Consider the following 27,368-nt stretch of genomic DNA (forward strand, 5'->3'; position numbering starts at 1 on the left):
TGAGTACCACCTGAGTATTATTTTGCTTAAAACCCATTCACTGTTATATTAGAGTAAATTTGTTTCACTCCCATAAATGCAAAACTAGTATTACTTGTCCTTAATTGAGGATAATAAAATAAATACAGTAAAGACAAAGGTTATTAAATTCTAGCTAGGTAGCAATGCTTGCCACAGGTTCTGGGCCCCAGGCCTATATCCCTGTCCCTGAAAGGCAGATTACCCCGGGTGACTGGGTAGCACCAGGCCGAAACTTGCCGTCCCGGAATGTGGTAGATTGAAAAGGAAAAAAGAAAATCCTTTTCCCTTGGCTCAGTAATTATTCTGATGCCTTTGGTTCCAAGTGGGACTGGGCCTACCTTTGAAAGACACCGCCTTTGAGAATCGCATTCCTTTATATTCCGTGTGAGGAATTGAGTACTTGAACTTGTGTGAAAACCTCTCCGTAGGATGGGAGGGAGTGGGCACCGTCCCTACACCCCAAAAGTGTGTCATCTAATGAGGGATGGACTAAACTGGTGAGGTGAGAAGAGACAGAACCCACGAGTGCACAGAGCTCGCGACCCAAACACACAGTGTATGTCCTACGAGAAGGTGCGCTGCGGAGGTCTGAGTGTTCTCGTCACTCGCGGTCTGTCCCCAGCAGGCAGTCAGCAACACCTACCGAGTCAGGGAATACAACCCCCAGCCCAGTCACCCGGCGGGGATGTCACCGTACGGTTTGCGGGTGGGGACTGGCTTGGGGGAGGCAAGATTTGGGCAGAATCTTGAGGTGACTGCGCGCTCGCCCGTGCACGACCACGTGCACGGGGGCTGACACGTGAGGGCACCGGATTGAGTGTGACTGAGGTCGTGACCTTAGCCTAAAAACAGCAAACTACCTCCCCAGCCGCAGCGTGTGTTCCCAGACCTAAAGCCATCTCTCTTCTATAAAGTCCCCACCTTTCAGCTGGACAGACACCCTAGAAAATGAGTTGTTGGAGCAAGAGAAACGTCTTCTCTTGCAGGAGCGACACCTCCTATTTCTAGACGCGTGGGTGCGGCGCCGGCATTGCCGGGGCGGCCGCAGGGTCTCCCCGCGAACACGGGCTCCCCAGACCACTGCAGCGAAGCTGTGGCGTCGCTTCCAGTCCCCCGTGCTGGTTCTGTCGTCGTTAAAGGGAATCCCAGCTCCTCCGGTGCTGAGCTGCCGTCGCACGGTTTGCTGGTCTGGAGACAGCCTGGTCTCTGGTGATGCTTTTCCAGAATAAAGCAGGCGAGCAGCTCGGCGGGAGCAGGAAGAGCCGCTGCCCTGGGTCCACTCTGCCGCCCCACACGGGGTGCGGGCCTCGGGCGCGGTGGCTCCGCGGCTGGGTGAGGGGGAGGCATGATCACCCCAGAGGGGTCTCTTGGGGGCGCCGAGGACTGGGAGGCTCTGCTCACGCTCTGGCCACGCAGCCTTTGTGACAGGCCTCGCTCCCAGCACCGGGACGCGGCACTCCAGCGTGGCCCTTTCCCACGTGGGTTCTGGGATCCCAACCCCACACTCACTCACACAACGGTGCTCCTCAGAAAGCTCAGTCTGTGTCACCACGAAGGCTGAGGTTGCAGCATGGCCAAGTACGAACCGCAAACCAAAGGCAAGGTATGAACCTTAACGGACCCTAACCTCAGACCTACCCTCGTGTGTTAACTGAACCGCAGACACCCCAGTGAAGCACTAGCAGGGGCCAAAGCTGCGCGTCTTCTAAAGTAAGCACAGTCCGCACCATAGATTCTATTCTTTTAAACTTCACCTTTGAACCAAAACCTCATGGAGCCCCTGCCTCAGATGAACCTAGTTGTCTCTTTGGGAAGGGATGTGCTCTGGGCTCAGCTCCTGACCTCTCCAGTGAGAAAGGCTGAATTTCCAGTGAACTAACGAACTCCTTTATCTGTCTGTGACGCAGGTCCAGTACTTCTTCAAGATCCTGGACAACTCGGAGTAGAGAAAAGCAAAGAAGTCACAGCCGGAGCAGTAGGACAAGAGTGAGTCACACACGTGCGGAGTGTGTTCATTCTTTTATTGTCCGTTGTTTGAACCTGACCGCATACAAGATCAAGAAGAGCACTGTACTCCTGGCAATTATTGTACATGTTAGAACATGGATTTTGCAGACAACATTTAACACCAGTCTAGGGGGTACTGCATTGCTTTTTATAAAGTCCAAAATAAAGATTTATTTTCAAACAAGTGACTTTGGTTTATTTCATACATTACACTTTTTTCTTGCAGAAAAAAATAAAATTGTACAACTGCATAAATATAAAATTCTTCCACCATGAAAATGGTTAAAACATTCATAAAGACACAGCACCAGCATGTGATGCCTCCAGAGAAAGGAATAAAAGGAAAATAAAAGAAAATGTAAAGCAAATGAATTAGGCCCATCACCAGCCCAAGTGACAGGCGATCCAGATCCCATCACCAGCCCAAGTGACAGGCGATCCAGATCCCATCACCAGCCCAAGTGACAGGCGACCCAGATCTCAGACACAGCTTCAGATCGTACTGGAGGACAAGGGAAGAGAGGTCAAGACGGCATTCGATACAAAGCACAACACAACCCATCACCTTTTTGTGTTTTTCTGTAGTGTCACTTAAAATTTAAAGGGCAGTTCCCCCATGACAGCCCACCCCCTCCCCCAGCCCCAGGAAAGAAAACAACAACAAAACTAAAAGTAAAGACCCAACACCACAGGAGAAGACTATGGAGTGTGTTAAAAATGCTCATCGATGGGCCATTAGTTTTTGAAAGAGCCAAACTGAAAAGAAAAAAAAAGTACCATGCCAGTTTTATTCCCATTGAATATTTACACCTTGGACAGCAAACCTTGCTCACATACAGTAGAAAACAGATGCGATAAACATGGCTTGAGAAATGACCAGAGTATGCACCTACAGAACTGTACATCACATCAGATCCACAAGGCAGCAATACTCAGGGGCCGGAAACACTGCTTACTACGAGTCAGTTATGGAATCATAATTTACAGTAAAAATGGACACGTCCCAAGGCTCAATTTTTATTTTTTTCTTTTGTCATTTACAGTAGAATAAATATTTTGTTGCTATTGCTACACTTTAAATTTACATTCTAACCTATTAAATGCAGAAAGCTAGTGTAAAGCATATAGATTAAGTGTAGGTCCCATACGTATGACAGTTTATTCAAGACTAGTAGGTTTTTGTTTTTTGTATCTTTTAACTTTTTAAATGGCTAGTGGGAAAGATTTGTGCTTGTGATCAGCTCTTAACTTCAATTTTTACATCAAAGCGTCCCTGATAACGGTCTTTCTCACTGTACCCAATGTTCTCACCGTACGCCTTACACTCGACACGGATTTCAGTGTCCATGGTGAGGTTGGTGAACTGCACGGCCAGCAGTGGCTGCAGGTACTTGGGCTGGAGCAGCTTGCCGTAGTAGGGGTAATACTGCAGGGGAAAGCCGGGGTAGCCGCCCAGGCCAAAATACTCCACGTTCCCAACTTTATCCTTGTCTTCGTCTCGCTGAAAACCAGAGAGAAAGGAGATTTTAGTGGCTGGCAGCCTGGGTCACTTCCCGCGGGACCGCCCAGGCTCTCCATCCCATGGGACCGCCTGTGCACCGCTGCTGCAGGAGACCATCGGCCCCCGACACGGCCGCTCGGAGTGACCCCAGAGGCAGCTGCACCCCAACTGTGGGAGGACACACGCTTGTCCCTCCCTGGCCGCCACGGGAAGTGGTCATCAGAGGAAACTCTTCACGTTACACAGGTGAAGGGCAGCGAAGGGCAGCGAAGGTCAGCCAAGCATTTCCGCAAAGCCAGCACACCCAGAAAGGCACCTGCCGCTGAAGCCAAACCCACGGGTGCTGGGCCCCTGAGTGGTCCTTGGGCGACGTTTGCTCCGATCATCTAACCACTTGCCTCTCGCTTCCTTGCGTCCATTTCAGTGCTTGGCACATGTGAAACCAGCACCGTGTAGGGATTCCCTTTAGTCGGCCCTCTCCGGACGAGCCGTTAGGACCCTATTTTTAGGTCTAAAGGGAACATGTACTACTACCACTCTTTCATTATTTCTTATTTTTGAAAGAAAAGCCAAAAACTGGGGCACCTGGGTGGCTCAGTCATTAAGCGTCTGCCTTCAGCTCCGGTCGGGATCCCGGAGTCCGGGGATGGAGCCCGCATCGGGCCCCCTGCAACGCGGGAGGCCTGCTTCTCCCTCTCCCACTCCCCCTGCTTGACGCGCCACCTCTCCTGGACTCTCTCTTTCAAATAAATAACAACAAAAAACCTTAAGTAAAAAAAAAAAATTAAAAGAAAAGCCAAAAACACATTTTTCAATGTGAACTTGTCAAAAAAAAAAAAAAAAGCGGCCTTAAATCTTGAGCAGGCCGTGGGCTGGCGAAGCGCGCTGGGCTGGAGTCCCCCCAGTTCTGGAAACCGACGGTCCCGCTAAGGCGCCTTCGTGCTCCGGGGAGCACCGCACGCGGGGCGGCGCCGCCGGAGCCACGTTCCTCCTGCCCCGGTCACGCGTTCCTCTAACCGCGGCGGCGCCCGCACATGTGCGTGCACGCGCACACGCACACACATGCGCACACGCACACGCGCACACACACATGCACACGCGCACACGCACACGCACGCGCGCGCGCGCGCCCCCGCCCCGCCGCGGCCCCTCACCTTGCCCGCGCACTGGACCGGCAGGACGTAGGGGCTGTACTTGAGCGCCGGGTAGGCCTCCAGGGACTCGTTCTTGGGCGGCTGCGGGAAGAGCGCACGGTCAGGTGGGTCCGGCCCCGCGCCCTCCCGCGCACGCAGCCCGCCGGTCGCACCCACAGGCCCCGCTGCTCGCGGAAGCGCAACCCAGGAGCCGCGCACCGGACGGGGCGACAACGAGTGAGCCCCGGCCCGAGAGCGGGGGCGGCACCGTGGACGGACGAGTCGTGGACGTTTCTGTCCCACAAGCCGGACTTGCTTCCGCGGGGAAGCGACCCTCCGGGGACCCGGGGCGGGGCCGGGGGGGCCCGGGGTGAGGACTCGGAGCGGGACAGGACGGGACCCGCAGGACCAGCCCCGGGGGCAGGCGGGGGACGAGGAGCGCTCGGTCCGAGGAGGAGCCACCGCCACCTCGAGGGACTCAGCGGACACCGGACCGTCGTCCTCCGAGTGCCCGGCGTCCCGCCGTCCTCCTCCGTCGGACCTAAGCCCGCGGCCCGCAGGACCGTCCGGTCGCCTGCCCGCGGGTCCCCGTCCGCCCGCGCGCCCGGCTCGGCCTCGGCTTCCCGGACGGGGTCGGGCCTCCGCCGGCTCAGCTGGAACTTCTGGCCGCGGCGCCACGTCCCCGGGTCACAAGCGGCGGGAGCCGAGCGGGGCGCCCGCAGACGGTGACCCCAGGCCCGGGTTCGGGGAGGCGCCGAGCTCGGGGGCCCGTGCGGTGCGCCACGTCTCCACGGAAGACCCGACGGCGACGGCCGTGTGCGGGTCCCGGCCTCGGGGAGGCGACGGCTCACCCGCCGGGGGAGACCCCGGACGCGGCGCCGCGCAAGCAGCTGCCCACGGTCCCTCCTGCGGTCGCTCCCGGCAGCGCAGCGCGAGGACCGGGAGCCGCCGTCGGGCCAGCGCGTGGCTCGGGGCTCCCAGCTGCCGCCGCTCGGGCGCGGGAACACGCGACGCCAACACCGCGCTCCCCGGGGCTCGGCCGGGGCGGAGCGCATGAACTCGTCGTCCGTCAAAAACCAACAAAACCCCGTGTCTTCAGATGGCCAGACCGTTCTTTAAAAGCTACTCTTGGGCTCCAGGAGAACCAAAACCTGAGCCTGTACACGCAGGTAGTTCTGAGACTTGAAAATACCTTTTTCTAGGTTTACCGTCAAAGGGTTCCCGTTCTAGAGTGAGTGACATCATGGAAGCGTTAAGAACAGAGGGACCGCTCGGGGCTCGGTTGGTTAAGCGGCCGCCTTCGGCTCGGGTCAGGATCCTGGAGTCCAGGATCGAGGCCCACATCGGGCTCCCTGCCCGGGAGGAGCCTGCTTCTCCCTCGGACCCTCCCCTCTCACGCTCTCTCTCAAATAAATAAAATCTTAAAAATAAATAAATTTTTTAAAAAAAGAACAGAGGCGCCGGACTTACTCAAGACTGTGGCTCTGCCTCTCAGAATTCCTCTTGAGAAAAGGACATTAATGACCTAACTGTCCCGGTCCCCCAGGCCGATGCAGACGTCTCTGCTGTTCCTCTGCTGAATGGGTTCGAAGTGATCACCGAGTTTACTCTGAACCTTTACAGACTGGCCTCGTGCCCATCCGCTACCTCACCCGAAGGAGAAAGGCTCCTCCACAGTCTAGGGTTTAAAGCATGACTTACCTTAGGTTTGAAGCCCAGAACTCGGTTCAGCTTTATTAGGACGCAGGGTTTGCCCTCTTTGTAGCCGTAGGTTTCATCATTTATTCCAGAGCAATTTCCCAACCACTCGAGCTTGAACCTGCAGACTTTTCGCTCTCCTCGTTCATTGTTAAATTCTCCTCGTTCTTTGATTTCGCTGGGCACATCTGGAAACAGAAAGCATGGTTTTCGCTGTGGAGCCACAGTGCCCTGGGCGCCACCAAGACAGGAAAGGGAGCCTCCTTCCAGCCTGTCCCAAGCCCATGCTGCTCTGTGTCCAGAGCGAGGGTTTCCCGCAAACCACCTCCAGTTCCCTTGCGGACAGCAACATGGGGCTGTACCCCAGGCGATGGCTGCTGTATGACCCCACCCAGGGCTTCCAGGTACCAGAGGATCCACACATGATGTCTGGTCCAGAGCCATATTTCTCTTCCTTAAATAACGGGTTACTCAGTGACGTAGAAGACTGAGCGGAAACTGGCCGCCCGTCGTGAGCAGCCTCATTGACACGGGTCAGCTCCGGCTGAGCTCATTAGCAGGGACGTTGTGATTAAAAGGCAAATTAAAAGGACTGTCAATAATTTTCAGAACTGGCAGGTTTTTGGTCAGAATTGCCTGGCCATTGCTAGGCCACGGTCTCTGCCACTAATAAGCCTCTTAAACAGAATAAAGAAAGAACTATCTTTTTCCTTTTCAGCCACCATTCAGGATTTGAAATTTTTCTTATTTTTTGTCTTTTCAAGCTAAGACTTCTTGCAAGCATTTGTTCAACCAAAAAATATTGTAGTATTCTTGATCCATACCTCATAACAAAGCCAGAGAGAGAATACAAGAAATAGAGAATTCAAGGTTAATACAAAGCACCCTGCAGGAAACTGAGGCAAATACCATAATTTTTATATATATCTAAGGTCACAAAATAACTATTTTCCCTTTAAATGGTAAAGGGCCTCCATTCAGTTCATCTCCAGGGAAGCAATTCACCCTAATGATCTTTCATACAAGCCTTTTAATTATTGCAAAAATGAAAACCTCATTGAAATTCTAATGAAAAATCTTAGGAAACAAACTGAGGGTTGCTGGGGACGGCGGTGCGGGACACTGGGGAGGGTCTGTGCTATGGTGAGTGCTGTGAATTATGTAGACTTGATGAATCACAGACCTGTGCCCCTGAAGCAAATAATACATTATATGTTAATAAAAAATTAAAAAATAAAAATAAATAAAAATTTAAAAAATAAATTACTCTTTTCAGAATGACCTAAAATTGCAATCACCCCATATTATGATCAAGCAAACAGGGCCATGTGACGAACTGGTGTCGGTAAATGCTTGAACTGAGTTGGAAAGCCTGAGGTCACCTCGTTACTCAGACATCTTGTCTCAGCAGGTCTGGAAACATGGTTGGATGGCGCACGAGGACGGAGATATGTGTTCCCATCAGCGTTAGTACACCCAAGAGCCACCTTTCCTTTACCGTTCCTTACTGAGATGCTCAGCGGCCTGGGACACAGTTCACTGTCCCTCCAGCCGAGGGCAGGAAGGCTCTGCCCTGGCCAGAAGTCCTGCTTCCTCCGTATCAGCGTAGCTGACGATGCCAAGGAGCCGTACTAGTGAGAGAAAGGCCCTACACACTCTTCCACAGGAGAAGGGGGCAGGGGCACGGGGAACAGAAATCGGGAAATGTAAACGGTTGTAGTTTCCAAAAATCAGTGGAGAACCGTAGCAGTAACTGTGGTCTTTGAGTGTGAGTGGTAAAAGGCAAATGTGTCCAGGAGTGTTTTAAAGCAAGACACTTTCCAAATGCACATAATTGTAATACTTGAGGCTACTTTGTTTCTTCCATCAGATGCAAGCCTGAATCAGTCTTCTTGCTTTAAAACAAAATGAAAACTGTCTTCTCAATATGGCCAGACTTCAATCAATTATTTCAAGAGGATTTTTCCATCATTAAACAACAGATAGAAATGGGAAATAAGAATTAACCAGCCACAGACATCCAAAATGAGTCTACTTACTGCCACAATCTTCAAAAATCATTTCATCCTTCTGGGCCGAATCTTTGTACTTCTCCAGGAACCTAACTATGTTGAGCACATACGCCTCATAGCTCTTGGGGTCGTTAGGGCGAAAGGAGATTTCGGTCTTTTGGATCTGAGGAATCTGTGTTAACCCTAGACCAGACAGAAAGAGTAACACAGAAAATCGTTAGTGGGAAGGTGTCAACCAAGATCATTCAAGCACGTTCTCCACGTACCAACATGTTTCACCAATCCCACCTACTAAAAAGAAGGTTAAATTCTTGCTTCTCCTGTGAAGTCACTTCTCTGGCATTTGGATTAAGTACCTAAGTGCCAGTGACAGTGTCTTACTATCATATATCATCTTTTTTACCCGGCAACGCTTCAGGATGGATAGTCCCCATTTTATGAATGAAAATTCTTGCACAGAAAGGTTAAGTGCTTGGCCCAAGGTCACAGAGGAAATAGCGGAACCAGAATTTCAACCCATGTGTACTCCAAAGCCTGTTATCTTCCCAGTACGTCCATATGCTCATATTCAAACAAACCACGTAGCTAGCCAGCATTTCTCGCCGGTGGCCTTCCTTTCCCTAACCGCGTATAAGCCTTTGAGCACAGAGGCCTTTTCTACTTTTGGAACGGGCTGACGACCATTCCAAACTCTACCAGACTCAAGGCTACTCAACAGAGACATTCTTTTGGATCTGGAACCCCAACTGGATGGAACGGGATTTATGCAGTTACCGTTCCTGCTTTCATTCTAGAAGCAAGTCAAGGGTCAGCCAGTATAAAATTCAAAGTATGACTACCTTGGATTTTCACTCTTTAATCAACAGTTTAGATTCTTTAATTTTCATATGCCTCTATCACCACAAGATTTCCTGGCTAGGATTTGCCCACCACACAGCACTACACAGGTACGCCGGCAGAGGCCTGACCATGGCCTTCTAGTCTCGGATGCTAGGTAAGACCCAAGTTGCCTGGTTACATTTAAATTTCAGATAAACCATGAATCAATTTTTATAGAAGTATGTCCCGTGTAATACTTAGATGTATTTCTGTAAAAACCAACTCGTGGTCTATCTGACGGTTAAATTTAATTAGGTGTCTTGTATTTTATTTGCTAAATTGCACAACCCTATTCTAATCCCCACCCCATTCCAGATGCACCCACTTTGTGTCAGGCACAGAAGGCGGCTCATGCCCAGGGCCCTTTGCCTTCAGCGAGGGGCGCATTAAACCCGCTGCCCCGTGGGCCCCACCCCAGACCTGCCAAGTCAGAACAACTACTGACGGGAGTCGAGAATCTCCACATTAATGAACTTGAAGGGTTCCCTGAGCATTCCGGTTTGAGAACCAGTGCTCTGGTGGGCCAGAAGCTGCAACTAGCAATAATGATGCCAACATGATGAAGACATGGACATAAAAATCAGGCTCGGGGTGGGGCTGGGCTCAATGGCAGCTTTTCTCTAGTGATTAAGGATGGCTCTGAGCTTCAAACATGGTTAAACAGCGTAAGCAGCCCAGCTCAGGGGGCTCGATGGGCGAGTTCTGCGGCGCTGGCTGTTCCCTAGAAGGGAGAAGATGGGGATGAGGACAAGGAATGGGAGGGCCTGGAGCCAGGCAGAGGGGCTGCCCCAGAAGCACGGCTTCCCGGGTGACCCGGAGAATCCTCGGAGACAGGATCACACAGGAGCTGAGGAATCCAAGGGAAGAAAGCGTCAGTGATGACGAAGAGGAGCCACGGAAAGGGGAGCTAGCGGGATCTGCACTTACAAAAATCATCAGTTAAAAATAAACAAGGTTAGTACAATTAAAAGTATTTCTTAGATGCTCACTAACCCTAGAAAATTGTACGACTAAAGCAATTTAAGTATAGCCTGAACAATCTTTTTCTACATTTAAGTTAGAAAATTGGCATCGTGACCATTTGTAGCACAAGGAGACCATAAATAAAAATGACAGACACCTGTGAAAATGAAACAAAAGTGAGGACTTTCCACTGGGATTTCATGCTTGAGAAAGTATGGAAAACAGCCTCCCCCCGAAATGGGGAAGGCCAAGGGGGCCAGGCAGGGGTGCATTCCTGGTTTGACTTAGAAACGAGATGTTTAAGTCAAGGTGACACGCCTGGACCTGTGAAGGGCAGGGGAAGGCTCCAGGCCAGAGTCTCACAGAACCCAGGAGGACGGGCTGTTTTCCTAGAACACCCCGGGAATCGGCAGAGAACGGAGCCTGACGGGCAACCACACAACGTCTACATGTGCGGCGTGAGCGGGGCGTCCGGGCTCGGGGAGGAGGCAGGAGGCGGCCGCAGAGCCGGGCAAGAGCAAACCCGGTCCTCAGGAAGCAGGACGCGCGCTCGCCAGCCTTCCAGAAGCGGCCACCCTCGGGGACGGCGGTACGATCAGCGGCGATCGTGCTACAGTCCCTCAGCAGAGCGGGCGACACGGCCAAAACCAAAATGCTACCAAAGGGTCAGCGAGCCCGGGCGAGATCCAGAGAGCCTCACCCAGTGAGTTTAAAAGACGAAGGTGAACCTAGAAGGTCAGGTTAGAGGAACACGGCGGGACCTCAACCTCAAGGTGAGTGTCCGGCTTCAGCTGTCCGGGGGCGCGTCCCGAATTCTCTCTCCCCGCAGCCGGCCGAGGACCCAGCTGCCAGCTGCCATCTCCCAGACTGGGTGACGTGCTCCTCAGACTCTCCCAGAGCAAAAGGGACAGTGGGAAGAGGAGGTGGCATTATGCAGTGCTTTTCACTCCCTCAAGCTACCAAGTCCAAGTTCTCTGCTATTAAAAGTGGCTGGGTGACATGTGTGAGACCCCAAAGCATAAGCATCCCTGAGTCAGGCATGTGGGTTCTTATGAGAAGTGGGTCCTTCGGGAGCCTGAGAACTGTGGCCCGAGCTGAGCTCCCGCCCACCCAGAGACCAACACCAGATTCCCGTCAGCAAGTGCCTCTACGGTTAAGAACCTGAGTTATGGAAACAGTAGGCATTATTACTGCACACACAGCGGTGCCACTGGCCTAGGGAATCTCTACACAGTTGGCCTCACGTCTCTCTAGATTGGGCAAAGAATAATGAAAACCAAGTAACGGAATCACAGCAATTTCTGCCTGAGAGCCCGAAGCCCCTCAGTAAGGACGGCTCACAGCCCAAGGCGCACGGAGCCTGTATGTTACCACGGGAGAGAAACGCAGCTCGAAGATGCCTGGAGAATCGTGACTGTGTTCTGTGCAGAGAAGCATTAGAAAGTGAGAGACCGAGAAACCAAAAGTAAAAGAGACAGCTAAGCCCAGGGTCTTAGAACCCTCGGACTTGCTGAGCTGGATTAGACCTTGAGCCAAGGCCACTACCATGTCCTTTCCACTTGAAGTGAAGCAGAACGCTGGGAGAGGGAGCCCCGGAATGACAGACCAACCCCCGGAAGGTCAGCCGTGCCTTCCTATCTGCTGAAGTTTAACACTGGGGTCTCTGAAGGATCTTGCAGGTGTAGCTACAATAAGTCTTCATGACCCTCCTTTTAAGACACCCAACTTCTGGTCCCAAGATGGCTTCCAGAAAAAGCAGCATGCGTGGTTTGTGTTCCAGGCTTGGCATCAGCTCCTCTCTCTAAACCCTCACCTATGGAGCACATACACACATAAATACCGAGGAACCACCCCAATGTCGGGTTTGGGCACAGCCCCCCCCCCCTCCCCCAGTGAGCACATCTGCTCTCCCCGCCCATGTCTGGGCAAGGTCTCACTCCATCCCCCACCAACTCTGCCTCCCCTTTTCTTCATCCAGAGCCTTCTGGCCTGAGAAGTTCTCTTCCTGGAAACTCTCAGAGATCAATCCCCTTGCCTGTTCTGCTCAGGATCACCGTAATTAGGAAAGTTCTCAGATGAGATCTTCTCCAAGCCATTAGGAAAATTCCTCTCTTCAAAAGTAGTTTCCCCAAAGCAATTAGATACATTCGAGAGGCAGACGAAGGACCCTTGATCTGATCATTTACTTCCATTATCAGACTCACAGGAAAAGACAGAAAGGAATGGGATCAGATGTGGAAACTCTATTATCCGGAGGCCACACAGATTTCTGCAACTGTGACACTCTTCCAGGGCTATACAAATCCCACCTTGGGGACTGGCACCCTCACCAGTTGTGTTCACATGGGACTAGATACAATCAGCTAGTTCCTCTCTACGCGGTCCACTCTGTACAGCTGTGGGTCAGGATTTAGACAAGGATGAGCTTTCTTTCCAGTGGTAACTCCCAGAGGCCAAAGATAGCAGAACACCCAATCACGGGCTTGTGGTCTCAAGTTATATTCCAGGAAACAGATATAACCTTTCGCCTCGCCAGTGTTCTGAACTTGAACTGACATTCACCAGGCCGAGTTCTACACAGCTTTGCCCTAATAGGGCCATTTGCCTTAAATTACGTTTCACTTATTATTTAAGAAAACCACCTAAGCAGGCTGAAATCCTAACCTGGATATGTGACATTTTAGTACTGGGTTTGTATGAGGACGTCATCTTTACAGAGGATTTGGAATAAAAGAGAACAAAACAAAAACCTCTTCGGCCTTGCAGTTGCTTCTTATAGTTACATTTGACTTTCCTTGGTCCTTGGTCCCCCATCTCTTGAGAAACAAAGGAGGAAAACACTCAATTTCTGGCTTTAGTCGGCATTCGTAGCAGGAGGGGGAACCAGGAGGGGGAACCAGCCAGTAAACCAGGAAGGGAAAAAGACAGGGAAAGCTTTTCACTAAGAAATACATTGTGTCCAATTGGGTTTACAATGTAGCAAGTTTAAAATTCCTCAATTTGTGAGTCTGAAGTATTGAAACCAGAACATGGCCATTGTAACCTTGTAACGGTTACTCAGCTGAATCCCAAAGCACAGCTGCTTGTTCGTCATTTAATACACCCCCCAAGTCCCTAGGCCAAATTCTCTAAGTAGGCATCGTTTTCCACAGAAACCTCCAGGAGGGCACCCATGATGACTAAGAAGGGCACCCAAGGCAAAGAAACACAAATGTCGGCATGCACACAGCACCCCATACCACGGATCTCCTGCACAGTCCACGTTGCAAAGTAATTTGCAATTAAAAACATTTGGAGGTATGATTTTATAGAACCTCATACACATCTGTGTGTACAGAGATACACATATACACCGTGCGTGCGCATGCACATGCACGCGCGCGCACACACACAACTTTCCTCCTTTAAGTGCCACTAAGATATCTAGGAGTTTTTGTTTTTAATTATTTTATCTCTGCAAGAATAGGATCGATTTACCTCACAAATATAGGGAGAGCACAGGAAAAAAGGCACCTCTGTGCTTTCTGGAAAGAAGCAGGGGTTTTGCCTCACCTTGGGCTGTAGGCTCAGCTTTTGAGGAACTGCTGGGTTTTCTCCTTGGTCTAGCTGATGTTTCCATACACGACCCCCGGTGTATGGAAATCTCTCCTGTCTGAGCTAAACACCACATGCTTTGGCTGAAGGCCCTTCCCTGTTTTTGGAATAGCCTTCGTCACCATCATCAGACTTTGATCTACAGTGCTGTATTCATTTTCAGGTGAGCAGACAGATCATAATTTGGTTCAGGGGATCAATCTCAGAGGTCCCCTAATTTCACAGGGACCTATCTTTAGATATTTTCCTACAGCTCATAATTACGCTTATTCCTGATAAAAGATACCACTTTTACAATGGGAAAAGACAAGCAAACGGCCCAACCCTGCCATTTTACATGAACTTTTCTGTTAAATGGAAGGACAACCACATATAGTAGATACGGGACATAACATTCGCTAAGCGATCGAGAACCTCATTACATATTCGATAATGTCTCTTCGTGCATGTGTGGGAGAAGCATAGCTTTTCCAGCCGGATGCCACTAGATGACAGACATCCCTATTCTCCATCTCCTCAGCTTCTCTCTAGTCCTGCTGTGTCAGACGGGCCCTGCGGTGGGCTGATCGCTAGAATAAGCACACGGAGAAGCCACAGGCATCAGGGCCCCATCCAACGCCACCACAGCACACGGAGGCTGGCACGCCGATGCTCCTTGTACGACAGAGACCTCTCAAAGAAGCTTCCCAGATTCAGCATTTCCCCCACTACCCTCCATGCGTGGAATCTGTTACCCAGTCCCAGGTGTCAGAGGCCTCTGCTCTGCTCATTCACCACAAAAGAGCCCCCAGAGTAAGACTCATTTTTCTGGGGCCCCAGGAACATCGCGAAGTTAATCATGAGGCTTCCTGTGTCCCCAAGAGCTAACTCATTAGTTTTATCTTGGTCTTTACAAAGGAATAAAGAGCCACATGGGCTGGTGAACTGCTGACGCCACACAGTGGGGCTGGCGCTCTCTGAAGAAGGAGAAAATCCCAACAGCAACCAGGGCCCAGGGCGAGCCCAACAAGAGCCACGGAGTCTGGGAGTAAGCTGGCAGGAGTCCTCTGAGGCTGGGGAGGGAGGAGGAGGGGGAATGTGGGAGGCAGCAGGCCTGGGGAGCACTGAGCCTTCAGCACGTCTGCTCCGAGTGCAAATCAGAGGGAGCTAATGGAAACAGAAAAGGAAAACAAAAGCAAAAACAAAAACACCCAACGGGCACTTTGAAATAACAATCCCTCCAGTCTAGAAGGAAGCCCAACGTTTCCAATTTTCTCTTTGAAATGGGAGAGTGATGCAAGCGATGGTTTGAGAATCGAGGCACCCGAGACAGATGTAAGAATTCTGCTCAAGGGGCGCCCGGGGGGCTCAGTGGGTTAAAGCCTCTGCCTTCGGCTTGGGTCATGATCCCAGGGTCCTGGAATCGAGCCCTGCATTGGACTCTCTGCTCGTGGCAAGCCTGCTTCCTCCTCGCTCTCTGCCTGTCTCTCTGCCTACTTGTGAGCTCTGTCAAATAAGTAAAACCTTAAAAAAAAAAAAAGAATTAAAAAAAAAAAGAATTTTGCTTAATTCCGCCGAGATTCGAACTGCAACGCCTCGTACCCTAACAGAAGACAGGATACTCCCTCGCACAGGCAAGAGGAGACCAAAGCTGCCGGTGCTGCAGCCGCCGGCCAGGCTGCACCCACCCTCCCTCGTCAAGTCTGGTTTCCATGGCAGCATAATCACGAGCTTTTTTTTTTTTTTTTTTTTTTTTTTAATTTTAGAGCAAGCGAGCAGGGGAAGGGCAGGGCAGGGAGAGGGAGGGAGTCTCAAGCAGGTGCCGCGCTGGGCGTGCAGCAGGACTGGGGCTCGACCTCACGACCCGAGCGGAGACGAAGTCAGACGCTCCGAGGGCACGAAGCTCTGAGCGGGCGTCCTGCCGACGCGGTGCCAGCTTCCCTTCGGGACAGAACCCAGAGCAACACGCGACTCAGGAGCAAGGACAGGGGCACACTCAGAGTGGCTCAGCAGGAAGGGAGGCGGCTGGCATCTCCCTGGGCGCCACTGATGCGCACGGACCATGCTGTCACCCCCCTGGGGCTCAGCGATGGCAGCCGGGGAGGGCAGCGCCCCCCTCCAGGTCCGGCCCTGAGCAGGCGGGAGATGCGGCTGCTGGGCCTTCCCGAGGAGGGTCCGCCACGGAGCGGGGCCTGGCGCGGCCGACCAGGCCCGTGTGGGTGTGTTCACGGGACAGACTGTGCGACAAACACGGTGTCACTCACATTTATTTAAAATTATCTTCAAGCGTGTTTCCTAATCTAGCTTCTCCCAAATGCTTTCCGTGGTGAAGCCAAGAGGCTGTTCACATTGTGAACAACCGCCGAGTGTGCAAGCGGCCCTGCTCTGCCGTCCAAAGCTCCCCGTCCAGAAACACGGGATTCAGTCCCGGGAACCGAACCGCGCCTTCCGATGCAAGAAGAGAGGTGGCTGCTGACAGCCCCACTCTGCCTCATGCCTTTAGCTTGGCCACTCTCCGCTCCCACCCACCTCCCATCCCGTGACGTCCGCACAGCACTGCGCCCATTCTGCAGACAGGACAACGGAGGCCTCGCACGGTCCGCCGGGCACGGACAGCGCAGACCACGTCCAGCTCCCGCCTGCTCAGGTGGCTTCATGGCGGACACGCGTGCAGTGGCTCACAAGCCTGGGGCTTTCATATTCACATTAAGCCACGTCACACAGCCAACCAAGCATCCATGACCCCCAGACAGAACGATTTGTCGGTTTCTGTCACAGTGGAGGTGCTGGCCCTGTGCCCTCAGGGCTGCAGGGTGACCTGTGCCATCGTCCGAGAGCCACGGGGACTCTGTCAGGAAGATGACGGCCCCCAATGCCACCAGTACTCAGGCCCATAAACTGCTCCTTAGGCTGTGTTTCTCCCCCTTAAATTTCCCTTCCATTTTGTGACTCAGTCCGTTCACGGAGACCGTCCTGTTCAGCCCACCTGCCTACCCAGTACCACAGACAGATAAACCCGAACGGACTGCACAACCACCGCTGTTCGATGCGGACACCTTTGCACACACTGCTCCGCCGAGACCTAGCTACCAGATGTGCAAAACGCAGTCCACCCCCGGTCAGGCCGGGTCTGTACCCGCGCCCGCAGTTCAGTTCTAACAGCATCGCCGAACCTTCCACTCGGGAGCTTCATCTGAGACATGCAAGTCCCCCCGCCCCCGGCCACTCGCAAACGTGGAAGCTTGGAGACACGACGTGCAGTGGCCGAGGTGTTCCTCCAGAGTGTGCTCGGTCCGCAGAGAGATGGCACGGCTCACCCACGTTCTTGACAGACCACAAGAGCGAGGGCCCAGTGAGGGGCCTTCAGAGCGTCTAGGGACTGTCCCGGGCTGCATTTCATGGCTCTGCTCACCTGACCCCCCTGCTCCAAGGCCACCAGCTTTTCAAGTGACAGTCATGTCCCTTGGGAGGGCAAGAGCAAAGGGACCCTGCCCAGACTCTCCTGGCAAGGTGGCGGACAAGGTGAGGAGGAGAAAGAGACATAAGGAAGACAAAGAACCCAGGCGCTGAGGAGGCGCTTCTCCTGCGACTCGGACTGAAGCAGGAGCACATACTTCCACGATGAGACACCAGCATTCCTCTGAGAAGCGACGGTTTGTCAGGTCAGTCCAACGGCTAAGGACACTAAATATAGGGACTGAGAATGTGTCTTTTAGGAAGGGGCTGGGAGGAAGGGGAGGGAGGCTGGGAGAGGGGGCGGGCAGGGCTGAGCACCTCCACCAGGAAGTTCTGGGCAAGGTCACTGGCAAGTCCCCACTTAAAAGGTCTGGCACTTCAGCCTTTTCTTTTCTTTTTTTAGCCTTTTCTCTTGGAAAGTAGAATTGCCCTTTCTGCAAAGAACACGAAGAAAATTTTTACTTTTATTAAAGGCTGACCCCCACAAGTTTGGAGAGACAAGCAGCCCTGCTTCACATCTAGGAAGTTAAATGCTTGACTCTTCAGTCACCCTTGGCTTCGAGCATAAAAATTTTTTTGACGCGGCATCATGATTCAAGAACAGCTTTTCAATGGCTGAACAAGAGGAAAATAAAGATGGACACAAACGTGATGACGTCTATCACACCACCTCCAAAATCTAACAGGAGAGGACACGCCAGGCTTCACGGTCACAAAGCCAGCGTCCAGTCTGTTTACTCAAGGTGCCACACGCTCTGCGCACGCCCAGAGTTTCTGCTTCAGCCTTCCCAGAGACCCACCTCTTTGGGAAACTACTTGCTGGAAACTGTGGATCATTAACCAGGTTGAAGTTGTTTTATATACTTACATGTTTGTTTTCTTCCCACTGTTTCCAAAATCCCCTAGATCTAAATTTATCTGGCAATGCCCAGGGTTTCCTTACAGTGGAGGACCATGGGGCCTGGGGCCAGGGAACCATGTTCACCACCTCCGTACTCTGAAGATTTTCCTCCGGGTCTCTCACACCGGGGCCAGGAAATAGAGCAAGCTTGCGAAAAGCGGCCACACTTGAGTGAGGCTGCCGGCCCAGTGCCTGTGGTCAGGGCTGCTCAGTGCCATGGTCAGGGCTGCTCAGTGCCATGAAGACGGCCTCAAGATTGTCACCTAAATACAGCTGTTACTAAACCACTGCCAGGGAAAGTGGAGAGGGGACACGTCATCACCACCCCCAGTGGCAGTCTCAAGGTCATTCATAATGCAGGAACCCGAACCTTATGCAACATCTCCTGTCTCTGGGTCCTCCTGACAATGAATTTTACAAGAGCCAGTGACCACGACCAGGTCGACGGCCCTTCTGTCGGCCTCAGGCGTTAAGGGCAGTGGGCTCTCCCTGGGGGCTCAGTGACCGGAATGGACACACACAGCTATGCACGAGGTGCACGTCACTCAACAGTGACAGATCACAGCTGGGCGCTCGTGTGGCATTTTCTTCCTCCTGGGGTGACCGCTCTTGATCATCCAAGTTTTCAGAGCTCAAAGAGACCGCGGAACTACAAAATGGGTCTAGAAAGCCGACAGGGGAGAGTCCTACGAAGCCAGTGGGCACGAATGCTGAGACAGGAGAAGCTGCTGCCGCTGGTGGAGGTTAAACTAAGCCGCGTCAGCAGCCGGTGGGAGAGCGGACTCCTGAAGCCCCGGCTCCTCTCCTGTGAGTAATCGGCCATGTCAGAGCTTCTCATCATCCCTAAAAATAACTTCATCTCTCAAAACAGGAGCTGAAGTGGCTCTTTTTTTTTTTTTAAAGGATTTGCTTGAGTCACAGGCCCCCTGAGAAAGTGAAAGATGTGCCTGAGCTGGAACAGCCCTGTGGCGACCCCACTAAGCAACCCCCTGGGCAGTGAGGGCGCCTCACCGCGAGTCACAGGCTGGTGGGTGCCGGCTCAGGCGCGGGGGAGACCAGGGCTCTTCGCCCTCGCTGCAGAGCTGTGACGACAAGACATCTGCAGCGCCCGGGGGCCCGCAATGCAGGCAGGAGAGCCGCCGCCCTCGTGAGCAGGTCCCGCTTCTCCTATGAAAACAGGCTCCATCTAATACTGCATTACAGGCAGTTCTCAGAAAAGTGGCTTTTTTTTTTTTTTTTTTGAGTGAAAAAGTGACACCCGTTTTACCTCCGAGGAACTGAACATGTTCACCCTCCTGTTACCTGGGGGGGCCACGCGGTCCTGGTAGGTGGGCTTGAACTCGCTGATGGTGAGCAGCATCACCTGGATGGTCCCGATGAAGATGCCAGCCAGGCAGCCGTAGAAGATCACGTAGAACAGGAGGATCTTAACTGCAAGGGGCATAGACAGAAACAGAAGGCTGTGACCCAGGCACACTCTGGAACGAAAGGCTCATCTTCCCAGAGACCAAGGGGCTTCCTTCCTGGCCTCCCCTCCAGCCTGTCTGCAGAGCCTCCTTTCCCAGCCCCGACCCAGAGCGTGAACCACATGCCTGCATGACGGGGTAAAATCAGAGACCGGCAGTTCCCTGTTACAGTGTGTGACTCTGTGTGTGTGTGTGTGTTGGGGCTAGGTAAGGGTAAGAGGAATGTTCGTCTAGAACAAACATTATTTATAGGACATAATTTCACTGCCTAAGTAAAAAAATTTTCATGAACATCACCAATAAAATCTAGGGCCATGTTAGTGGGCTTATGCAACGCATCGCACATCTGACAAAACACTCCCCTAGAGGCAGGTTTTCTTGCCTTGTTGGTCCCCTGACATGTCAGTACTACATACAGGCTAAGCTCAGCTGCTTCTCCAAACGTTAGGATGCCCGCGAGTTTTTATGCTGGGCCAGAGCAACGAATGTCGAGAAACCCCAGGAAGCTCTTCAGCTCCTTTCTATCGCAAACCGCCCCCAAACCCGTGACATGTATTAGACACTGAGCACACACTGGGTTTTCCTTCGGGGGCACCAAACAAGGGCAAAACAAAGGGAAATCTTGTAGTCAAAATGACAGGCATGTTTTTCTTTCATCTTCTGACTGGACGCAGAATACGGACTGGCTTGATGAGCTGTAGCACCCCCCCCCCCCACCCTCTACAACTAGCTGGAGAGCAGGACGTCAGCTGAGCTGGCTACAAAAGCAAAAAACACAAAAAGCTAAGCACCACAAAGCACAGGGACGGGAATGAGGCTATCAGTTACTGGTTTACGAGGATTATCTCCCCGATTAGCCGCATAGTAACAGGCTGTACTAGGCATCGCCCTGCAGCCCGGTGCCAGCCAACAATTCCCAGTGAACCCAAGAACGGGAGCAAGTGAACCGTACGGTTATCGAGTCTGAAACAGGACTGCACGAAGGAGCCTTAGGGTTACTTCTAAAAAGCTCCAGATTGCATGCAGTAAATGCTGGGGTCCTGGGGGTAAAAGTGCAGAACAAAAGATCGCTGACACGCAGGGTCCTGGTGCATAGTGGAGGGACAGAGGGAGAGGGGGTGGCAGGAAGTAGCCAGGTTGCCTTTGGCAAGCATTTAAGAGCCCAGCTTTCCAATCAGCAAATACATGGTTCAGGGAAACCATGCTATAAATGCTAGTAAAACAAGCCAAATGCACATAAGACCAAAATGCTTAATCATAACCGTTTTCTTCCCCTATCCAGAAAAAAAAGAAGAAGAAGAAAGAAAAAAGCCAGGCCAGGAGCCAAAGATAAGGAAAAATGAGAGACTGCAGAATCCAGAACCACAGCTGCCCAGCTCAATCAATCACTGCCTCCCAGCAGGCCAAGGGTTAACTGCCGCATTCTGTATCCAAGTAGCAGCAAGGCTGTGACGTCAAGAGATCTGGAAAATTTTTCCAGTGAAGGCTCCTAAGAGGTGCGAGAGTTGGTGGTAGAACACGGTGAGAAAGGAACTGTTGTAACCTGTTTTTTGTGCACCCCCCACCTTGTCTCGGTTCTGAGCTTAACCACACTTGGCTCCTCCTAACAACCAGGGCATTTTTATACTCACTCCTTGGACTTCAGATACCTAATTCTAACAGCTTAAGAAAGGACATAATTGAGGCGATAATTGAAAATACAAACAGAGCAGTGGAAAAATCAGTCCTTTCGCAAGCATGCTGATTAAAGCTGAATGAGACACAGCCTTTCCATTCTGCCTGACACCATAGCCTAAGAGAAGTGAGGGATTTTTCTCTTTTGCTTCAAGGTGTTCCTTAGCAAAATCTCCCCAGTGACAGCTGAGAGGTCAGCTGGTTAGAGGACTGTGAACTAAGCCAGACCTGTGCACTGGGCTCACCAACACAGATCACCAGGGGCTGCTCAAAGAAGAAAGCTAGACAAATTGTACCAACCAGCCAAGGTGGCACAGAGGATAAATTTAGAGGCTTTTTTTTTTTTTTTTTGTATTCTTCAGCAATTTTTCTTCCTTTAAAAAATTGCAAGTAATATGGAGGTTTTCCAGTTAGAAAAAAAAGTGAGTACCCTTCAAAAAGGGTCACAGGCAAAAGGAAAGACTGGCCTCCTGGCCCAGCAGTAACCCTAACAGACATCTACCAACGCCTGCATTAACTCAATGCGGAGCGGAAACCACAGGTGATTTGCATGCTGCCATTTCTCCAGCAGGTGACAGGCAAGGCTCCTGCGTCCATCTTGGTGAAAACCTACCTATAAGCAAAACCGAGCCAAGGGCAACCTGCCCTCGTCCCAAGGGCATCCATGTTGGGCCCAGCGCTGGAAAGGGAGCATTTCCCCTTCGGGAGACAGCAATTGCTACCAGTGTCTCTGCTCAGAGAGGGTGTCGTTTCTTACGTTGCCAGAGAAGAGCAGACAAATGAGCTCAAAGCAAAACCTGAATTGTGAGCCCAGCACCTGCACCTTGGGAAAGAGAAGCAACCAGACAAGCACACCCATCCTGATGTCCGCGTTCATTAATCCGTGTCTTCAGACCTTGCTGAATGTGGTATCAAGACATCAATATTAACACACACGCATGCCTTCTCTCACATACGGAGGTGCTGCCCCATTACATGTCTTCCTATACTGCCTTACCTTCTAAAGCAAATATTATTCTGGAATTGGAATGAGGAAAGAAACCTATTTTATGAGAGGGGGAAACACCAGAGGACAAATTTGACAATATGCCTGGAAGCGAGGTAGCCCCAGGCCCATAACAAGGCTAGGACCAGATCACCCAGGCTGGAGCCTCCTGTACATCTGGTTGCAGGGGGCCGTTCGGCAGCGCACCCCCCAGGCTTCACTCAAGTTATGAGGAGCTGCCAGGAGATCACCCTGGCCAGGGGCTGTTCACCCTACACACACCCGAGTTCTTCAGGTTTTCCTTTCCGTGGTGAGAAAACGGAGAGCTACCTTTATGCAGAAACTACAGCAGGAACCATACTGAATAATACAGGCTCCCCAAAATAAAAAAAATATAAAATACGAGCCAAAAGCCATCACTTGAAAGACCTACATTTAATGCGATTCAGGAATACCTATGCTTTCCTGTAATACCTTGGAATGCTATTTCACCTTGACTAACCTTGAAGTGTGATGCATTTTTAACCCTTTATTTTCCCATCAAAAGAGACCCACTAAGGGCTGCATTTTTTTTCTCTGCAAAAATCATATATGCTAGCTTCCTCCAATTCAAAATGTCAGCCAAGCCTTGTTTCCCTGACTCATTCTGCTGTGATGGCCACAGATCCTCCCCGTCAGGAATACTGCATCGGCCCCTGGCCAGCACTCCCCCCATGGCTGCAGTGGCAGCGCTAGCCGCGGTGGTGATGATGATGGTGAGGAGGACATGGGGGGGGGCAGTGATGCAGGAGGGGGAGTTCCCTTCTCTGCCTTCCGCAGTCACGACTCCTACAGATGTGCCTACAACGGTGCCCTTCAAAATGACCTTTAAAAAAAAATGTCACCCTTCCGGCGAAAGGAGGCGGAAAACGAGGTTATCTGACTTTCTCCGAGGGAAAGCCCATCCCATCCAGCCAAGCCACAGGCGGCCCGAACCCGCAGGTGGGCTGCATCCGGCTTTATGCCGTTTGTGTCTGCGACTGACCGTCTCTGCCGTGCAGCCAAGCTCCGTGCTCCGCATCTGTGTGCAGCCGCGGAAACACCGGACCTCACCCCGCTCCCGGGCCTCCTGGGCCCCCCGTAAGGGCTCCAGGGGAGGTCACTGGGGGAGTCTGACGGAGCGGGGAACACTGCGCTGTGCGTGGATCCCGCCACCCCCGCCCCGGCCTTTGGAGGGACATTTGGGCCAGAAAGGGCCGGAACACACAACGTCGCCCGCGTCCGACCCGACCACCCCCACGAGGTTCCCTCGCAGCCTCACACCGCAGTGGTCAGGGCTCGGGCAGGGCTGCAGGGAGCGGCGCGTCTCGTCTCCCGCCGCCGACCGTTCCCGGGGGAAGGGCTCGAGCGATGCTCGGACCCACCGCAAAGGAGCCGGACGAGACCCGCGCGCGCACCCCGGGGCGCCGCAGTCCGCGCCCGCCGCGCCCGCGGCCGACCCCGCTCCGTGCCCGGCGGCCGGGGCTCGCGGAGCGCCGCGCGGGTGCGGGGCCGGCCCGGGCGCGGCGGGCGCGGGCGCGGCGCCCCCACTTACACCAGCTGCCGCCGGTCCTGCCCAGAAACTCCTTCTTCTCCGAGTTCCAGATGAACTTCTTCCAGCCGCCCTCCTCCTTGGCTTTCCCGCGGGCCATGGCGGCGGCTCGGCGGCGGCCGCGGCGCTGCGGTGCGGGGTGCGGAGTGCGCGCGTGCTCCGGCGCTGGCGGCCCCGGCCCGGCTCCCCGCGGGCTGCTCCGGCCGCTGCGCTGCGGCTCTCCGAGTGCCCGACGCGCGCCGGCGGGGCAGAGGCAGGAGCGGGAGGCGGGGGAGGCGGCGGCGGGGCGGGGGCGGAGGGAGGGGCGCGGGCGGGGCGGCTCCGAGCCCCGCACCTAAGGGCGGACGCGCGGCCGCTCGCGGGCTCTGCTCGGTCCGCACGCGCTCGCCTCGCCCTGCGGGTTCGGGCGCGCGGCTGCGGGGCCCCTGGGGCGCTCGCTCGCCCCCGCCTCCGGGGACCTCTGCAGAGCGGCCGGGCAGGAGACGGCGAGGACGGACGGACGGACGGACGAACGGACCGCGCCGCGCCCTCCGCGCCGCCGGGAGCCGAGGAGCTGGCGGAGCGCACGCCCCACCTTTACATATAGCGCGCCCGGGCGGCCCGAGGCCCCGCCCACAGCGGCCCGGATGGCCAATCGCGGGCGGAGGGGGCGGGGCCTAGGGCCCGAAGGGGCGGGCGCGGGGCCGGCACAAAGGAGCCGCGGCGGCGGGAGGGGCCGGCGGGGGTCGGGGGCGGGGGCGCGGCGGCGCGCGCGCAGGCGGCCCCGCGCAGCCCCCCCCGCGCTCGCCGTGGCGCGCAGGCCCTCCTCTGCGGCGGTGCGGGGCGCCGCACCTGCGTCGCGCGGCGCCCTCCGGACGCCAGGGGCCCGCGGCCCGCGGCCCAGCCGCCCCGCCCCGGGGCCCCACCCCGGTCCGCGCGCGGCCGCGCGCCGCCCGTCTCCCTCCGCCGCAGGTCCAGCCCTCGGAGGCCCTGCAGGGGTGGGGGAAGGTCACTCGGGGACGCGTGAGAGTCGGGGAGCCCGCCTCGCCCCGCCCCGCCTCTCGGCTGCTGCACCTGCCGCCCCCCGCGCGCTGCCCGCCCCTGCGGCTGCGGATCCGGCCGGTCCGTCTCCAGCCCGGCCCGCCCGCCCGCGCAGGCTCCCCGCCGCCGGCCGCGCTCCCCGGGGGCGGCCCGAGCCGCCTGGAGCGGGACAGTCGCAGACCCACCCAGGGCGGATCCCGGGGTTGGCGGGGCCGGGAGGCCTCCCGCGGGGCCCCCGGTGTCCCCCCTCGGGAACCTGTCGCAGTGCGCGGCGGCTCGCACCGGTCTGCACCGGACGACGGTGTTTGCCCATGACCCAGCCTCTGCGGACTCTCCTGGATGCCCAGTAGGTGGCCGGGATTCTCTCCGACCTGCTCTCTGAGGCCCCCTGGGGAGTGCCGACCACAATGCTCTGCTGTAAAACCCCGGAGGCGAAAGAATTTAGGAAGCCCCAGCTCGAATGCCGGGACGTTGAGGGCCAGTCCCCCTCCCATCGCTTGTTCCCTGTCGCTGAAAAGACAGACTCCTTAGTCTCATCTCTCTCCGGCCCCCCAGCGGCTTCACACATCCCTCCCAGGGCAGTGGTGACACAGCAGAAACGGGCAGGGGTGCTTCTGCAGTCACTGCAGAAGAGTCCCATCCCCAGAGAACGACGTAGGCCGTCCTGGAAAAGGACACTTGCAGGCTCACGCTACGGAGGCTTGTCAGGGCCCCCTTCTGTCTCCAAGGTCAGCCTTGCCGGTCTAAGGACAAGCGCCAACAGCTTTGAAACGAGCCCTTTCCCACTGCTCGTTCCCAAGGCCCGCACCCACAAGACTTGGAAAACCTGAAGATCCCTGAAATCCAGAGGAGAAGCACGAGCTGTCCTGCCTGCACCCACTCGAGCCCCAGGACTGCTGGGTGCGGAGCACGCTGACAACAGTGTGGCGACAGGAAGCCACCCCTGCTCTGCGCCTGGCCTGCCCTGTTTATGCCGGAAAAGCCCCAGCTTGGTGGGAGAACGGCAGGCACAGGAGCCCCTGCAGATGCGCTGCCCCTGGTCCCCCCCAGGAGAAGTGACCTCGCGCAGGGGTCTCCAGGAGGAGAGCTCACTGGAAAGGGCCTGTGTTTAGGGAGCGCTCCCTGCGAGCTGGAGGGAGGAAGGCCTGTGGGCGGGATCAGCAAGCAGGGATGAGTGAGGAAGGGAAGAGGCAGGGGAAGGGAGGGGGGGCTCGGGGAGCGAAGCATCCCCCCACCTGACCCTTCCATCCCCCAGCCCCTTCCCTCCGCCCTGTCCCACCCTGTCTCTTCTCCAGGGAAACAAAGTATGTGGAGAAAGGCTCACCGTGACAGATTTTTCATTAGGACCCCCATTCTCCCTATAAAAATAGGTTCCCTACCTCAGCTTTCTAGGGCTGTGGCAAATGCCAACTAGACCGGTTCTGTGTCTGGCCAGGCTGAGCTTCCTCTCTTGTCCTTGACCTACTGTGCTCCTCTGGAGGCTACTCCCTCTTCAAATCTGAGCTCCCCAGCTTTGCTCGTTCTGCCTCCCCCATGTGCAGACTCTCCCCAGGTTCTGACAAGGGCTGAGTGTCGTGCCTTCACAGCCTCTCCTTCTAAGCCAGCCTCTCGCAGGCGTCCCGGGAACCTCCACATTTCCACCCCAACCTGTCATGCAGCTGCAGAACAGGATCTCAGCCATGTGAGACCCAGAATGAGCCTCAGCCACACAGCCACGCAGACGGTCCGACCACATCACCCCAAAGAGCAACCTGCCCGGAGCAGGACAGACACACTCCCAGCTTCAGTCCTGGCTCACTGTGTGACCTTGGGCAAGTCCCTTGTTCTCTCCAGGGCTGCCCCTTCTTCACTGGTAAAACTGGAACAACACATTGTTGCAAGGATTAATTGGGGGTTGTGGGAAAATGCTAAGCACAGTGCCTAGTGCCTAGTGCAAGCTGTTAAATAGCTTGCTTAAGTATAATTAGCTCTTTCCATTTGACCTTGTCTAACCTTGGAACTGCTGCTATGACTTTGCCGCCTTCCCATTCTGATACCTATCCCCTGCCTGGACTCTGGAGTTTTCTTAGAAGGTCACCTTGACTAAGTCCCTGCCCTCTATGCCACCTGTCCAGCTTGCTTCCTGCTCAGTGACCTCCTCTAACTTAAGTAATGAGTAACTTGAGCACAGGATGTCCCTTTGGGCTACGCGGGGGCTGGGCTTTTGTTCTGAGGCCCCTTCTGTGAAGGGTGCTGTAGCATCGGGTTGAAAGCAGAAAGCATGCAGTTCCCTGGAGGGAGGGGTGCCTCTGGCAGGTGCAGCGCGTGGCTGGGCAGGGGGTGGGGGAGGAGGTGCGGGCAGAGGGAGGAGGAAAGCTGTTCGGAGGCCTGACGTCTCTGCAGAGAGGAGGAGGAGGGAGTTCTTCAGCTCTTTTGAAGGACTGGGGGCAAAGAGAACAATGTTTCCATCTCTTTTTCTAGGGAAGAGGAATGGTTCTAGAGTGATGTGGTTAGTTCTGCCCAAGGTGGG

At 54.3% G+C, this 27,368-nt stretch overlaps 3 protein-coding genes and 1 long non-coding RNA gene across 5 annotated transcripts in view; 2 read left to right on the plus strand and 2 right to left on the minus strand.

Moving 5' to 3' along the window:
* Positions 1–2,212, plus strand: part of NME7 (NME/NM23 family member 7) — a 245,071-nt gene extending 242,859 nt beyond the window's left edge. For both annotated transcript variants that reach the window (XM_045087758.1, XM_045087757.1), the window contains one exon: positions 1,929–2,212. Coding sequence is in view for 1 of the 2 variants with exons in the window: in XM_045087757.1 (XP_044943692.1) it covers positions 1,929–1,967 (39 nt within the window). In the remaining variant the exon portion in view is untranslated. The remainder of the gene's footprint in view (positions 1–1,928) is intronic.
* ATP1B1 (ATPase Na+/K+ transporting subunit beta 1) lies at positions 2,026–24,394 on the minus strand. Its single transcript, XM_045087762.1, has 6 exons — positions 23,843–24,394; positions 19,447–19,575; positions 8,400–8,555; positions 6,364–6,548; positions 4,684–4,764; positions 2,026–3,529 (listed from the first exon to the last, which is right to left on the minus strand). Exons 1-6 carry the CDS (start codon positions 23,937–23,939, stop codon positions 3,266–3,268), a joined length of 912 nt encoding a protein of 303 aa, XP_044943697.1. The 5' UTR covers positions 23,940–24,394; the 3' UTR covers positions 2,026–3,265.
* Positions 16,037–19,440, minus strand: LOC123394100. Its single transcript, XR_006608876.1, has 2 exons — positions 19,156–19,440; positions 16,037–17,677 (listed from the first exon to the last, which is right to left on the minus strand). It is a non-coding gene; the product is annotated as an uncharacterized LOC123394100 (long non-coding RNA).
* LOC123394099 (collagen alpha-1(I) chain-like) lies at positions 23,938–24,845 on the plus strand. The gene is made up of 2 exons (XM_045087744.1): positions 23,938–24,105; positions 24,426–24,845. The coding sequence occupies exons 1-2, from the start codon at positions 23,938–23,940 to the stop codon at positions 24,843–24,845; spliced, it is 588 nt and encodes a 195-aa protein (XP_044943679.1).
* The last annotated feature ends 2,523 nt before the right edge of the window (positions 24,846–27,368 follow it).

Source organism: Mustela putorius, unplaced genomic scaffold (assembly GCF_011764305.1).
Source record: "Mustela putorius furo isolate JIRA1106 unplaced genomic scaffold, ASM1176430v1.1 tig00001451_pilon_pilon_pilon, whole genome shotgun sequence".
Classification (NCBI taxonomy): Eukaryota; Metazoa; Chordata; class Mammalia; order Carnivora; family Mustelidae; genus Mustela; species Mustela putorius.